Source organism: Apteryx mantelli, chromosome 5, assembly GCF_036417845.1.
Source record: "Apteryx mantelli isolate bAptMan1 chromosome 5, bAptMan1.hap1, whole genome shotgun sequence".
Classification (NCBI taxonomy): domain Eukaryota; kingdom Metazoa; phylum Chordata; class Aves; order Apterygiformes; family Apterygidae; genus Apteryx; species Apteryx mantelli.
The window spans coordinates 51,257,988-51,275,192 of NC_089982.1; the positions used below are offsets into that span (position 1 = coordinate 51,257,988).

At 39.8% G+C, this 17,205-nt stretch overlaps 1 protein-coding gene across 1 annotated transcript in view; it reads left to right on the top strand.

The window, feature by feature from the left end:
- The window catches only part of SNX25 (sorting nexin 25), a 91,793-nt gene that overhangs the window by 35,745 nt on the left and 38,843 nt on the right, over positions 1-17,205 (top strand). The window contains exons 6-7 of the mRNA XM_067297977.1: positions 5,967-6,037; positions 16,420-16,610. Coding sequence (XP_067154078.1) covers positions 5,967-6,037; positions 16,420-16,610 — 262 coding nt within the window. The remainder of the gene's footprint in view (positions 1-5,966; positions 6,038-16,419; positions 16,611-17,205) is intronic.

Sequence of the window (17,205 nt, forward strand, 5' to 3'; positions counted from 1 at the left end):
GCTTGCCTTATCTTTATAGCTGAGCTGTCTCTCCCCTGATTTCTGATGAAAGTGAAAGGATGAGAAATAAGTCACTGGGAAGCAGGCAGCAGAGATGCTGCTGTGGTGTGACTGCAGAGCAGACAAGAGAGGGTCAGGCGGAGAGAGACACTCAAGGTTCATAAGGGCTTAAACAGGATAGATTTAATAAAGGACTTGCACTACAGACTGCACGGGGAGCCCCGGGAACTGCGAGGAGGGGTTGCCGATGGGAGGCTGCTGGAGGTACGGGTCGGACGCCCAGGCTGGACACACTGGCAGGACTTCCTGTGTTGTTCCTAAGGGCCCCTTAAATCTACTAGAACTATTTCCTTATCTCAGCTGTGCTAACTTCGAGTAGCTACTGCCCGGGAAGCAGCTAGACGTTGTTGACACAGCAGAATATGCCTGCCTGGTTCCAATGGGAACTTGGTCAGTGTGTAGTTGCACACGCTGGGGCTGCTACCATGTACTCTGCCAGTCACTGCCTCCTCACCTGGTCTTCTACAGGTGCCCTCACTACACTCCACCCCTTGACTGACAGAGACGTAGTATTGGTGCCACCAGTGTGTAGACAAGGTTCAGACATGCCTTTCAGGTATTATCCTAACTAAACAGCTAAGATGTAAAAGCAACTAAATCATAGTAAATATACATTTATGTATTTATATATTTTTATATATATATATATATATATAAAAATTATAACGTGTGCACACAAACTGATCAGCCCAGAAGACCAGGATCATAATGCATTTTCCCCATAGTCCTATATTTGACAGCCATGATGACAGTCACTGCCAGGGATTGTCAACACTGACCAAATTCCCATCAGGGCCAGGCATGCATATTCTGTTTTGTCAACAACGTCTAGCTGCTTCCCGGACAGTAGTTTCTCAAGGTTAGTGCAGCTGAGATAAGGAAATAGTTCTAGTAGATTTAAGGGGCCCTTAGGAAAAACATGGGAAGTCCTGCCAGTGTGTCCAGCCTGGGCGTCCGACCCGTACCTCCAGCAGCCTCCCATCGGCAACCCCTCCTCGCGGTTCCCGGGGCTCCCCGTGCAGTCTGTAGCGCAAGTCCTTTATTAAATCTATCCTGTTTAAGCCCTTATGAACCTTGAGTGTCTCTCTCCGCCCGACCCTCTCTTGTCCGCTTTGCGGTCACAGGTGAGATGTCCTTGAGTTGGTTCTGTTGAGCACACCAAAGCATTAGAGGACTGCTGAAGCCATTCACTGAGTGTCAGTCCTATTCTGTGACAGCCAGCCAGAAATGTTGCAGGGCATTTTTGTTTCTAGGATATTTCCCCTCCTCCCCGACTGCCTGCCCTGACAGAGGCCAGCTTTCTCTCTCCCCGAATGGCTGCAGGAGCCTCTGAAAGGCACACGTGCACTGATCCTATTTGGTGCCCTCTGTGCAAGCCGTAGTCACTCAGGCCTTCTGTTAGACCCAGCCTGATCAGCCCAACTGAGGGTTTGCTGAGAGGGAGCATATGGGCTGCATAAATAGCTTTATTCTTTTTCTTGTTCTTCTCTTTGACTCTGAAACAACTTGCATTTCTGAGACAGGAAAATGCATTTAGGTGATAGTGAAATGATTCTGTTGCTTGGCTACTTATTGTTCATCTGCTGTAAAATTTGCTTTTTACGGTGGGCCAGTGTGCTGCTACTGAGAGCAGAAATTACTCTCTATTAGACTCTATCTAAAACCTAATTGCCATCATATTTATTAGCATAATAACACTAATGGATCTGCTTGTTTCGAAAGAAACCCAACTCTTCTGTTGTTTTTGTTCAGGCGCATAATGCTCAGTGTGCTCTCTTTTTAGCAGATAGGTCACTTTAAATTGTGTTCTCTAATATCAGGTGGCAAATTTGCTTTATAAAATAATGTGGTTTTGGCTGCACTTATGTTTCTGCTTTCCAGTCTGTGCAGTCCAACTACCATCATCTTGAGATGTGTTCTCATACAGGCTGTATAATGTTGATCAGTCTGAGCTGATTAGTATTTGGATGGACTACATCTAAGAAATTTTCTTTTTTCAAAGAGTAAAGGTAATTGATTTTGGAGGTGAGGCTCCTGCTTTTTCTGCTACTATTGAGCCAGTTGCTATGATGGTAGTTAAAGAGCACTCCACTGTCGGAGGAGGGATTCCCATCCTGTTTGGTCTCTATCACTATGGGAGCACCTGGAGAGATGTGACAACCTGTAGCCATCTCTAATTTTTGTGGTACATTTTACAAAGCTTTCATGATTTATCAGTGAAAGTTTAAAGACTTATGCCAGGGAAAACAAACAGCCGTCCATATAGGGATGAACAAAATAAGTATTTCAAGCTGTAAATCTCAACAATAAACCACAGGAAAATATATAAAGAAGGAGTTGAAGAAAGAAATAAGCTATTGTGCAGTTAAAACTGAGGGATGAAGTTAGATTATATTGGAAGGACAGGAGTGGGAAGAATTTTTCCAGTTTTTCCAGACAGATAAGTCATTGGCACATTGTATTCACCCAGGTTTCCCAGTTAGATGCTGTTCTGGGTAATATTATTCTATTTATCTAAAATTCCTTTTCTTGATTTTATTTGGAAATCATTTTTTCAAAGCCTGTCCTAAGTCAGTGCATGGCGTCTGTGTGCTTTAAGCTACAAAGACTGTATTAGCATGAAGCTTTTTGCTTTGCTCCTATTAGTCCTAATGTTGCCATGTAACATCTTGGTAAAGAACATATTTAAGTAGTAATAATTTTCTCTGTAAGCTTAGCTTTGAGGAAGTTTATCCCAAGGCGTTGTGGTTGCTGAGAAACTTGATATTTCTTTGAAACACCCCTGCCATGCTTTATCTTTGTAGATGAATATAATCTACTTAATAAAATAAAGGTAAAACACATTGCTGAATTGAAAGCTGTCAGGCACTGATAAAAGAATTTCTCAAAGTCTTGCCTGGCTGCGAGTCAGGAAAGCTCAGGCTCTTGGGTGCCCTGTAATATGTGCATATGTGACTTCTGCAGTCTCACAAGGCGTCCTTTCAGGCTGGTTCGTTAACAGTGTTTTACTAGGCTTTCTTCTGATGAGAGCCAGGTATATGCTGTGGGGTAGGCAGGGAAGCATCCTGGACTCGACCAGCAGAAACTTGGGAGCAAAGAGTGTTGTTGATTTTGGCCAGGGGATCTGAAACGAGTTGAAGGCCGTGCACCCTGCATCTCACTGGGAGCAAGCCAACTGACTTTCTGCGTTGCAGATGGCTTTCCTTAGAAGGCTAGTGATGATACTGGGATTTTCTAACTCCTTTTTCTCTCCCTTGTCAGAAGCCTTGCCTAAAGAGAAGACATCCAGTATTGCTTATATGGATCCTATTTTTTAGTATTTATTTAAATGATGCAAGAACTATTTATCATTAATTTTGGAGAGATTTTTGAATTCACAGTTCATTTTTAGCTATAGTAGGTCTCTTAAGTTTTCGTTACTTTATCTCTTAACAGAATTTCTCTCTGTTGCTTTGTAGAAACGTCCCTTTGGTTTTATAAGTGACATTTTAGGAAGCTGGTATTTGTGTTTAGAAGAAGTCATATCTACTCAGATTTGCTGATTTTTGAGGAACGATTTTGTAATTTTTTTTTTCTTTCATACCTTTATTTTCTGAAAATTTGCATAGGTCCTTTAGTTACAGCTTTTCATTTAAAAACAAAAAAAAAACTTCTGGAGAAGGGGCTATCTATATGGCTATCTACAGACATCCCTCAAAATCAATTTTTATAATATATACCTTCCAGTGTTGCTTGTCATGAAGGGAGGCAGAATTTTATTCCTGTTTTATAAAGTTTCCACAAAATTTGATGTCCTCATTTCTTTCAAGAAGGAAAATTTACACAATGAAATTTCATCTTCATTTCTCCTCAGATTTAAGTTAGCATGGGTAAATTGGAAGTCTGCTACAACTAAGGAAGAAAAGATGAATTCTTCCATGTCAGAGAGATGAAACAAATTTAGTTGCTCTGTCAGAGGAAGGCTAGAGATAAAAGACTTAATAAGTTAAAAACATAGCTGAGAATAAACTGTGATAAGGAAATAAACTGGTGGATAGTTTCCATTCTGTTTTAAAGATCAGCATTATATTTATTCTGTTATTTATTAATATAGCAGCGAAAGGTCACTGGGCAATTCGTCATAAGAGAGACCATTATCACTGGCTGTGCGTCATCTTTTACTTAAGGATTGATGGAAAGGAATGAACATGACAAGGATTAGGGAAAGAGATAAGAGAGGGAAGGTAGAAATAATGCGTATGTGAGCCCCTGCTTTCAGGTTTGTCATGAACAGTTTGTTTTTTGAAAATAAAATAAATACATCACATTAAAACTTCCTGAGATGATTACTTATCAGTACCACAGAATATTTAACAGCTAAAATTTTCAGGAGAAACTTGCCAGGGAAAGGGTGGTGGTCTGGCTGGCCAGCGCAGGTGAGGTGGTGTTTCTGTGATGCAGGAAAGCGAATGGGTTTGTGACATGCACACTGTAACCCCGCAGCTACGGCCACAGTCCTGTGCTTAGGAGGAACACGCTAAATAGTGTCTCTGAGGCCGTAAACTAGAGCATCTTCCTTACTTGAATGTAGTGTAATAAAGATCAGCAAAAAGGAGATTTTCTGTTACCATATTGATAATGAGAACACGTGAAGCCATCAATGTGAGCAAATAGGAGTAAATCTGGAAGGAAAAAAGCTGTGTGTAAAAGTGGGAACCACTGTTTGTCCTTACCATGGTGTTTGATCAATTCAAAACATTCCCTGTTTTCAAACTTAGAACACCTGAGTGAGTTGCAGGGGTGCTGCTGGTAGTTGAACTGGGTAATTGAAGGAATTGGATGGAATTAAGGTGGCTGCCCCCAAAAATTAGATAAACCCTGTAAGTTTAGTTATATGTGAGCAAATGATGTAATTCATGCTGTGTGAAACGGTGTGTCTGCACAAAGAGGCAGAGACCGTCTGAATTCTAAGAGAATTATGGGAGACAAGAAGAGTGAGGGGAAATGAATATTGTTGATGAAAGAAGTATACCTTGAAGGAGAATATACTCTAAAGATCATAGGTTCCTTCTTAAAATGGAGAATAAGTAGTCATGGAAATTGGAGACTTCCCAGGAGAGCAGGCTTCATTGAGGAGATAACTTGATAGATGAGGTTAGGGAATTCCTACAGAAATGAGTTCAATTTACTAGAATACTAAATTTATTACTTGTATTAATAGCTGACAAAGAAATGCACTGAGAAAAATTTGAGAGGTTTCCATGAGCAGAATTTCTAAGTTTATGAAATATTTAACTGGTGGTAGTTTTCTTCACTGAATGTGTGATACCTACTAGTTACGAGATGGATTTTGCTTAAAATTCAGTTTACTAACTGCATTAGCTGCCTTTCATTACGTGTAGTACAGTTTTAGGTGACAAACAGGTTTTAATTATTCCTGGAGTGTGGTACTTCAAGATCTTTTCTCAGTTCTGCGTGTTGCATGTACTTATTGAATGCATTAGCTAGAAGAACCTTACAGGACATAGCTTTTCTCTTGACCTGAACTCCCATCCTAGCTTCGTACAGGTAATTATATTTGGTTTTAATGCTGAGAGCATGGCTTTATGTTGTGTTCACCGAATGTTACTAATTGGCTGCAAGGTGGCAGCAATGGAGAGAAGGGGGCAGTATTATTGTTACTTGGACATGTTTATTGTTTCAAGACAAAAACTTTTCTCCTACTCTGTTCCCTATACACACTACGTCTTAGGTTGGGAATGTAATGAGAAATGACTGTTTCCAAGCGAGGAGGAGGTGGAGGTGTTTTAGTTTTTGTTAATTCTAAAGTGTGCTGTATGAAGAACGTGCTGAAAGAAGTTAACACCATGTTTTTTTCTTTTCTCTCCTCCCTCTTCACCCTTATCCCCCATTGTTTTTAAAACTAGGTATCAGATTGTAGTGGAAATAGTTCAGGCAACCACAATCAGCAATTTTCCCCAAGTGAAGAGGCAGAAAGGTAAGAATGCTTTTTGTTAACAGTTGCATCTGTTGTTTTTATTTTAGAAAGCTATTTGAACTCCAGAAATATGTATGTAATTGGTCTGTGGGGGGGATTTTTAGGCAGCTTTTGAGAATGATGTGCCTTTGGTATTTCGGTTCTGTTTCATTTGTCTGGTTTTTCCAAAAACTTCCATGATATATGTATAGAGAGATATAAATATAGATATTTTATTTTTTTTTCTCCTCCCTCTTCATCTAAGCTGGTGGATCAAGGGTAAGGTCATGGGATACAGTTATTTCAGCACTTGCTGCAGCTTGGATTTTTGGCATTGCAGATTCTTACGCTGTGAATCTTGCATCCTCTTTCATACAATCCATTCTTTCAAGTGTCAATCTGTTCTCCTTTCAAAACACAGAAGAAGGAATGATCCAGCATAATTACCAGTCAGGCTTTATTTTGACTCTTCATTGCATTATGTCTTTGTGTTGCATCACAGGGTGCTCCTAAATTCTTCTATAGTGTTTTGGTATGCCTTTTGAGCACTTCTGCCTTTTTAAAGGCACATGCACTTAACTGTACTTACAATTATGATATTTACTTCTCTTTATGATACTCAAAATGTACCAAAACTGTGGTATGTTTCAGGAGATCTGTACTGATGGCAAAATTACTTGACCAAGTTTTTGGTTGGATACATATACTTAAGGTACCAAAGCATAATTAAAAGTGAAAGGCAGTCTAAATTAATTTGTTTGTAATATAAAATGGAAGCATGATTTATATACTGCATGATGGGCCTTTGGCTAGATTTCCCTCCAAGCTTTTTAAATGCCAATATTCTAGATTTTTTTGCGAGTTTCCTGATAGTCATATGTTTCGTCTCAAAAATCTTGCTGTTAGATTCACATGTAATCTCTAGATCCTTTCTTTCTTGTAAAAAAACAAACAAACAAACAGAAATCCTTTTCTAGTGCTTTGTGTCACAAAGGACAGTTTTTTAAATAATTCAAGTGTAATGAAGAAGTGCAAAATTAAAAAGAAACAGCACCCATGAGGAAAAGAAAAAAAATTTTCCAGATAATCTAGAGTTTTGGGTCCATGCTCAAATTTTTGAAAGTACAAGGTTGTCAGTACTGAGGTCCCTTTATTTTATATTCTAAAATAGAGCTAGATATGCATTTCTATAGGATAAATTGCATGTGCGAAACCAAAGCAAAAGGAAAACTAGATATTAGTTTTCTGCATAAGTGTGCATTACAGAAAAAGATATTAGTTTTTTTTCAGATGAAATTTAATTTACTGGAAAGGCTGTTGCACAAGGTATTAAAATGAGAACAGGGAAGTTAATGTGTGAGTACATTAAGGAAGAAATCAATCTTTCTAAGGCTGTGTTTCCATTTGTGCTAGCATTGGTCTTTTTTGTCACAAGAATTGATTTAGAGAGTATTTTTATACAGCTCAGGTTCCTACAGTTAATTAGTGATGCTCTGTTCTGTCTCATTTGAGTTTATCTATCAATTATACTAAAACCTGAACAGAAGATGTTCTTCTGAAGCTACAAATGCCTGGTACTGCAGAATAGATATAAAAAGACTATTACTATTTATTCTGCCAAAACAGACCTAATTCCACTTACTCTGTGGTGAAGTTGGTTCTCTGTTTTTTATGGACTCTTTACTGCTGCCTGTTCAAAAAGAAAAAAAACAACAGAAAACTTGTAGCTAGTGTGCTGAAGTTTTGCATTAAGATATTGCTTTTATTGTTAATCTAGTTATATGACAACCTCATATATCGTTTAAGAGTTGAGTTGTTGACAGAATTACCGTTGCTGACTATGTTAGCCAGTGGAGTTTATTACAGGAAACCTTTTATTTATAAAATGGGTAATGGATATTCACGTTGTGCCTGAAGAAAAAGATAGCATTTTTTGCTTGACATGTGGAACAGTATGTCCAGCGCTGGCCTACAATACAGTCACTGTTGTAGTTCACACAAGTTTAAGGCAAATTTCTGATCTGTTTCAGTTACTCCACTGAGGCTTTCATCTACCAAAATTTTCAGGCCTAGTTTACATACAGTAAACTTTTAAGAGGATCTGTCAAAAAGTAGAGGGGCAAAATCTAGTTCTGAAGATTTTTTGTGTCTTATTTTTTCTTGAAGTAGGTGGGGACCTTTCCCCTAATGTGATTATGGATCTAATATGTTTCTGAATTTTAGGAAAAACAGTTAAGGAAAAAGCTCTTCTACCTTCCTAAAAAAACGGCACAGCTTTGTGGTAGTACAAGGATCGTTGGACTCTTGTAGAACAGACCAGCACAGAAGTGATGTCACCTCTCCATATGTCCCTTCCCTGATGCCACAGCATACTACCCCTGTAACAGCTGGATTTCATGATGGAAAACTACACATAAGCTTTATGCCAAATGGAAGTTTATATTTGCACAATCTTGTTTTGTCCTTTTTCTAATGTGTTCTCCCAGTGCCTGCTAACATATCTGCAATACATGTGCGAGCATGGGTGTTCAGCATATGACCATCTCCTCTTTCCTGCTAGTAAATGAGCTCCTGTCTTTTGTGTCATGAGCGTTTCTTAACTTTGATTCCAACCTGGTGTTGGTCTTACTGGTAGCTATTTCCTTTTTCCTGTGGCAAAGTTGCATTGTGAGAACGTAGCTTCTGTAGTGTATCGGTATTTACCTAGAGCAGCTACACCTAGTCTGACCAAGAGCGTCTCTAGCTTCCTCTCAGGTCTCCGCAGGGACCAAAGGTGGAAACCTAAGGCAGAGTGTAAGAGTAGAGTAAATATAGAATAATACTGACACAACTACTGCCTCAGGCTCCATCTCTTTGAGCGTGGGAGCTTCCTGAGGCCGTGTTTTCAACAGAAGAAGGTACAGCAACAAATGTGAGCAGCACTTAGTGCGGCATGAGTGGCCAGTAAGGGCTTTGCTACTATCTAAACAAGGTGAATGCTGTGCAAGTATGACTCTAGTATGACTAGCGGAGTTGCACAGTTCTGCATTGACTGAGGAGTCAGAATTAACAGTCACTAAACCAAACTTTTTTTTTTTTAAGAAAAGATTGGGTAGTAAGATTTCAGACTGATGTCTTCTCATCCAAGCTACAGTTGCCTGATTTTTTTTCTTTTTCTCTCCCATGATACTAAGGTATGCATTTAATGTTCGTGCCCAGAGGTGTTTGAGAGGGTTGCTTATCCCTCAGCAAGGACAAGGTTCTTTACACTTGTCTAACTAGTGTTGGTGCCACCTATTGACTAAATATTCTACTGTTAGGGCCCTTTAATAGCAGTAGAAAGTACTTTAAAGTACTTCTGAACATCACTGTGTTAAACCCTCTGTAGTGAAAAATGGCATGTTATAGGGTCTTTTTTCTTTTCAGATTTCTATCCCTTGAATCTTCTGGCATGTGAGCCTAGGAGAGCAAAGGAAAATGTACAAAAGCATCTGATTCATGTTAAGCAGTAAGTTTTGCATTTGACTCTGTGAGAGAGTCAAATGTCTTAAAAGGTCGAGACACAATAATTTGAGAGGTTCACAGTAATGATGCCTCTTGTGGGTGGATGATGTAATTTCTGTGGCCAGGAGGATTGCTTTTGGTCACTGCTAAAACTGAATGACAAGAAGCCTAATGTAGCATTAGTGCTTTCAGAGGTGTTGACTGTTTACTTTTGGAGTCATGTGGGCCACTGTAAATAGAAGCTGCTATCTTGCATGCTGGCACTACACTACTTCCCTTATTTACAGTTGCCCAAAACTGCTCAATCTTTTAGTCTACATGCATCTGCTTACTCCTTCCCCTAACTGCCCTTCTATGTACCCTCTTCCAAAATGGTCATGATCATTGCAGTAGTGGCTGTAAGAGGAGGCTTGCTTTTTGCTCATCCTTGTTCTTTCTCCGTATTGATTTTTTTGAACTGTGGTCTTCTCCACAGTCACATGTGCACTGGTTGGAAGAATCACATCTTTCTACATCCGTAACTGTAAAACTCTCCTCATCTTGCATTTTGATCAGAATTAATCTCTGGGAAGTACTGAATCAAATTTAAGCTAAATTTTAGGTAGTGCTTTTTTTTTTTTTTTAATGCAAAATCTGTATCTTAAACATTTTGAAGGACTACAAATACCTGAAAATTTGTTTATTGCATTTTAATTCTAGTAGAGCAGTTTTGTAAAAGGATGAATATGCAAATCAGGCATTGTAGCATGAGTGGGAAAGGATCTGAGTTTCTAGAAGCAAGGTGGATCTTAACTTTTCAAAAGAAAAGGCTTCAAAACCAGTAATGAAATAGCAACAAAACAAAAATAAATTGCTGTAATGTAAATAAGAAACTGCTCAAATATGCTAGTTCTGTTTTAATTATTTTAGTGGAAACATTTTCCTTTCTTCTCTTACTGGTATTATGTTACAGGATCCTACAGGAATTTTAGCAAGGATCCTTTTTTACAAAATGCTGTAAAACAAAAAAATCCCACGGAGGCATGTATCTTGCCTTAGAGTAAAACCAAGCAAATTGCTCCCCACCGTGATGCTGTAGAAGGACTTGTATGATTTACCTTCTAATTTTGTGTGCCCTCCACCTTCTACATGACTTCACAGCATGACCAGAAACATCCATCACAGGATGACGGGAGAGAAGTGCTTTCAGACCCGACACTGTAATTGACCACAGGGCAGCCCTGTTGAGAAAATTGCTCCTTTTCAAGCAGGGATTAAGACAGATTGAATAAGCAGCCATTTCTGTAAGAAGAAAATCTGCTGTGCTGAAGGAGAAGATTTCTCTTGCTGAGCATTCCCACTACGCATCTAGATACTTGCTTTTATAAGTGGAGCTGAAGACTGGTACAGAAACAGACCTGTCTGTGGGCAGGCTTTTTAGGTGCTGTGGTTCTGAAAGATGCTTATATTTTCAGCTACAAAAAGGGACTTTTATTTTAGAAACTCAGGCTCCAAGCTATCTTGGATGAGTGCATTTTTATGATGTGTGGGTTTTGTCAACATGATAATTTAGACTGAAGTAAAATGGATACTTTACATCTGATGTGCATTACACATGCCATCTAGTTTTAGTTTTGACAAAACTATAGTATGATTCCCCCTCCCCCATCCTCCAAACAGGGATAAATATGCATACACAGTTATTTTTTGTGTAGCTTATTGGCAGTGCTTAAAGAGCTACAGTCGTGTTTGCATGTCATGCTCAAGCGTGACATGTGGAGGTAATTCTGGTGAAGGAAGGTGAAGGTTATGGTGCCTCTGATCATTTGTTGTGTCCTGTGCTTTTTAAATCAGTTCATAGAGTAGGCTTTTCTTTCATCTCCTGAGATCCTTTGTGTGCACTGGTGCTGGTAATCCATCTTTTCCACAGTTTATTTGGAGATGCCCATTACTAAAGATGGAGGGAAGAGGCAATGCAGGGACATGCCAGACAGAGGCTGTACCTGACAGATGTTCCTTTAGTGTATGGTACCAACTTGCTCCCATGCTTAAATCTACCCTTACTGCCACTTTGATTTTTGTTTTGCTCAGATGTGCAGCTGTGACTATAATATGGGAAGATGGGTTGCACTAGCTGGTCCTAATGGTCAGTGTCTAAATCCTTCTCAATTTCCCCTTACTTAAGTCCCTTCCCCCAGATTGGCTTCCTGAAGTGGTTGGGGTTTAGCACAGGTTTCAGTAGCTAACTTAGACTGTCTTTTATGCTCACTGACAGGTTAACTGTTGAAAGTCAAAATATTGTCATACCTGCGATAAAGGTGATGCACAGAAGAGAGTGGGACTGGAATTAGAGGTGATGCTTGATAACTCAAGTTACTTTTTAGCTGAAGACGAGCTCTTCTTTGGCTGCAGTTCTGCCCTTCTGTTGAGCTAATTAGACACACCTGTTTAACCCAAGTGATTTGACACATTTATTTGCATAACCTGTGAGCAGGGTTTGAATAGCTTGACAAGATGGATCTGATAGGAGAGCTCTGAATCCAGCTGCAGATACTTGTTGCACTTTTTTTCTTTCCCAAGGTGTCATGGAAAGTTAAAAACCAATGCAAGAGTTTAGAGCTCGAGGTGTTCAGGGTGTCACAGGGATCTGTGGTAGGTGGGCGCAGGGAGTAGAGTGATAAAGCTCCTATTAAAACTTCAAGCACTTATGTAAGTGCTTACCATTAGGTCCAGTTACCTAATAATTTCTTTCTGTTTTATGCTCAAGTAAATAAGACAGAACGGTTAATTTGCCAGATAGTGTACATTGTTGTTGTTATCTTTCTGAAAATTTCTCTAACTTTTGGTATTTGTTAACTCCCATGATAATGGCACTATCGCAGTATGAAACTAGCTTGTAAAAATGGGAAAAAAAATCTGCGTGTCGGACTTAAATTTCCCCTTCCACACTGTTATAAAGTGTTTTTAAAAACGTTTCGGGATCATTCCTGAGATCCTTGTCTTGAAATTGCTGTTAAATTGTGTAAATCCTACTGCAAGCATTTATAATAAAACTAAGAGGAGTGTGTAACTATTTTTTTTTAATACTCATTCTCTTATCTGACCACATTAGAACTGGTTTTACCTTTATTTTTACAGAGGGCAGTAGAACAATCCAGTTGTACCATTCTTTTTGATGTCTAGCTTACTTGCTCTTTCAGAATTGAGCAAATACTTTTCCAGGCCTATGCAAACTTTAAAAATGTGTAATTCAAAGTCTCTGAGAGTTCATAGAGATCTGTCATGATTGGTAAATAATATATGGAAGTCTGGGGTCACTGTTTATGTGATAAGGTTAACTAGGTTTTTGCTATTTAAATATTTCAGCATAGCATTAAGTAGGCACTGTATGTGCTTAACTCAGAAGCTGTTCTAAAAAGTCTTGCAAAAATAATGTTGTGCGTGTGCGCAACTCCTTCAGGGACTAGTCAGATATCTGAGTTAACATGTGTTGCCAGGTGACAGGTATTTATAGTTCTTGAAGAAGAAAACCAGCTCTGAGGAATCCTTTATCAGAAAATTTATGGTGGGTTCTGGGGTCTGCTCTTGGCCCAGTTCTGATCAAGGTAGTTATGAGTGATCCAGAAGAAAATATGGAAGCTTTGCCAGGTCATTTTGTATGTACAAAAGTGGATGGAGTGAAAAATAATTAGCTCAGTTTTGATTACTTGGTAATTTTGACCACCATTCATATTTTAATATTTTCCAGTGCAAGTTGAATTATAGAGGGAAGAAGAATGCAAGTCTCGCTTCTTACCCCTTCCGGGTCATATTTTGGAAAGCAGTTGCTGCAATCTTGGTGAAATAGTGAAAAATAAATTGAACCTGAGCTCCTGTTTGAAAATTGTAGGAAGGCTGGAGGGGAAGTAACTTCTCACATGATCCAAAAGCTGTGTCTAGGTCTGATATTTGCATATGCTGCAAAAGTGACTGAGAGACAGGAAAGGGCCATGGGTGTGATTGGAGATTTGGCTGGGTGGCTGGATCCATAAGCAGAGTTTGGATTTCTACTTTTGGTGCTAATTGTGTTTGGATGGGAAGGCTGCAGAGTGCCCTTTGGGTTTTGTTTTATTTTTTTAAGTCTCCCTCCATGGCAGTGCGTATGTTGGCACAGTTTCTCCTGATCAGGGGAATTACTTTGCATAAAGCTGAGGGCCTTCAGCTACTTTGGGGGATTGAGTCCCTGCTTAGGTGTTGCAGGAACAAGTGTATGCAACTCATATGGGGAAGGAGTGCCAAAGAAGTGGCTTTGTTTTTTGCTCTGCTGATGAGGTGTAAAACCCCCCACTGAAACAATTAAAGTTTTTAATCTAAAAGCTGTAATGTTTTCACCAGTGAAGTTGTCTTTATATCTTAAATTACCTCTCCAATAGGGGTCAACAGAAACAAAAAATAACAGAGCGATTCAGATTTGAAAACCTGAGAATTTTCAAAAATCTCAAAAGAACAACAGAAAGCCAATGCTGTTCCTGTCTTTCCCCAGTTTATATGGGTTATATGGGTTTATATGGGTTTCCTGTGGTTTCCTGTAGCTTGTGTTTCCTGCTGGAATATTGAAGAGTGAAACCGAGTTCAGTGTCCGTGTGCTTGCGCTCCCTCGCTCCCAGGGTGCAGGCAGCAGCCCCGCTTGCTGCAGGGGCGCTCTTCCCGGGCCTCCGGGCTTCTCGCGAGGTGGCGAGGTGATGCTGCCGGGCTTTTTGTGGCCACGAAAGCCCTGCTTGTCGACGGAAGGGGAGCAGGTTGGCAGTGTGATCTTCATCGCTGCCCCGAGCGTTTCCTACCTGGAGCGGCTTCTTACAGGAGCTGAGCGAGGCAAGTGCTTTTCGAAGGCTCTGTTAGGAGAGCGATTGCTCCGAGGAACCGTTAGCCTCTCCTGGAGGCCTGCCGCGACCACAGGGTGGAAAGTGTTCAGGTAAAACAGGTGTGCTGCCTTACTGAAACCCTCCAAGAAGTTGCTGTTCTTACTCAGAGCAGTATGTTTTGTTTTAAGGAGGCTGAACGCTCATCACGTAGCTCTGGTCTGAGGCTTCAAATTGTGGGTTTCCAAGTGTGGGGGCTTGGGCAGCCCTGCGGAGCGATGGCCGTGGCTGCAGGGGAACAAGGAAGGGTGACCCGGAGCAGCCCTGCCGGCATGGAGCGTGCCGGAGCCGAACGGAGAGGGGAGGAGGCTTTGCGCAAGGCGGTTTTGTGGCAGGTTGGCGCTTGTCCCTGGGCATGACTTTTGAGCCCAAAGTATTTAAACTACTGAGAAAACAGAAATTTTAGAAATTATCTTACAGTCAAGTGCAGGAGGGAAAATGAGGGGTTTTAATCTTCCACTTTAAGCTCCTGTCCACATATTTGTGTTAATTGTAAATGTTTTAAATAGAGAGCAGGGAGAGCTTTTTTTCCTGCCTTTTGTTCTCCTTTCCTTTGCTCTCACTAATGCTGATACGTCTAGTCAGGGAACTGAAACACTAAATTAAGTGCTCTCTTGACTTCCCTGTGGACATAACATGCCAGGGAAACAGATGGCGCTTTTTTTTTCCTTTTTAATAGGAAGCTCATTTTATCTTTTGCTAGAGTGAGTATCATCTCTGTAGTTCACTGCTTCTGTAGCACCTCAGATGCAAATGATACCTCTCCAGTAAAACACAGACAGTCCTCGAATCAGGAAGCTTCCATACTAATGTACATAAATGCATACAGCAAATAAAGGGAGATTAGAAATACGGGAAAAGATAATTGGGAAGATATCTGTGCTCATATTACATGTAGAAATTCAGGGAGCTCCAGGTACTCATGGTACATGGAGCTCCCTGAATTTCCTTGTGTAATGTGAGCATAGGTATCATCCCAATATTTTTTTCAGTAAATAAGCAACAAAACTTCAGGTCATATGTAATTTTCTGAAAATGGAACATTATTTTCATCTGTCTCATTTACTAGCACCTGATATTTCAAAAACATGGCAGAATAAATTTCTGTCACTCATCCTTGAGCAATATGTTAATCCTGAGCTGAACACAAGCCAGGTATTTTGCTAGAGAGCTCCAACTGTAGCTTGCAAAAGCAGAAATATTTTCACTGAACAAGAGGGTAACAAAACCATTATATTAATGTGAATTGGTTGCATCCTGCAGGTATAACACAGCAAAGATTTCAACACAGGAGGGTTTTTAAATCTGTTTTATCTGCTTTTTTTGTTTGTTTAGGCTCTGTTAAGTAGCTGAAGAAGCTGGAATGTGGAATATATGAACATTATGCCTTTTCTTTTATTACCAAGTCTCATTCTGCTGAGTGTCTTCCTCATGTTACATCACTGTTTAATGCTGTTGTGCAGCCTTGATGCAGCGTTCTGAGACTTCTCATCGTCATCTCAACATTTTGATGGGGCTTCAGTCAATGTTGTTGTTTTTGTGGAGATAACTATATGTTATGCTGTTCGCAGCACACTAAAGAAATTTGGATTTGCAAATGAAGACCATGGGAATATGGATAACTTGACTGGAGGGGACTGAGTCCAGTCCCTTATGATTCTAGGCAGTAAATGTTGTGTTGATCCTTAGACTGTCAGTTCCACGTGTTACCGTGCACCATGGCTGCAGTTAACTTCCTAAGGCCATCTAGCAAATGTACATCCTGTAGTAAAAGTCTTGGTACCATGTCTTGTAATAAGCCATGGGAAGAGAGGTGGAGGGACCAGAATTCACTGGATATTTGAATATGATTTTTTTTCTGTTTATATAAATACTTGAGATATTATTGGAGAATATTTCAGAATTTATCACTTTATTTCAAACACAAACTTCCAAGTACCTGTACTCAAGTACATGTTGAGTCTTGAATGGCAAATGCTTCAGGTATTGGTGAGATGATATTTTTCTGTTGTACAAGACCATTTCTGATTGCTTTATTCTTAGATTCAAAAGGAAAAGAAACTGCTGCAATGAAAGCTGACCTACTGAGGGCTCGCAATGTGAAGAGGTATATTAACCAGCTGACAGTGGCAAAGAAGCAATGTGAGAAGAGAATAAGGCTCCTGGGAGGACCTGCTTATGATCAGCAGGAAGATGGCACTTCTGATGAAGGTGATGGCCCCCAAAGTCAGAAGGTATGAACTGAATAGCACATGCATTGCTTGAAGGCCATTCTAAATGTGTTAGTACTGGGTCACATTAACCTCACTTTCATTAATCCCTCACTTCCCCCAAGAATCAAGTATAAACTAATAGTTGCATGGTCTATTTGTCTTAATATTGGGGAAGTAATTACTGTAGCACCCAGAAAAACATACCAGTCATTCAAACTGGAATTTTACTCAAATGCTATGTATGGAACTTCATAAAGAGTTGGGTGTCTCACTGTGTGAGATACTCGGACATACTGAATGGAGGGAATTAATAAGGACATGGTCCGTTATGAAGGAGCAACTTTCTTTCAGAAAAGATTACAAATGTATATACAATGTTTCTTTGGCCCGTATTATATTTACTGTAGGAAATACCTGCAAGTTTTGCAAATACTGAGTTATTTAAAAGCAAACACTTACTTGTGGAAGGCAATTGGCAAATTTTTAAGGGCAGTCATTGCAGAGGAACTCTAGTAAAGCTGTTAACTGAATGCCGATTTTCAACCTCACTGTACTCTGGGATTGAAAAAAAGTACTGTTTCACTAGCCAGCAGCTACAGAAATAAAAATCATGGCT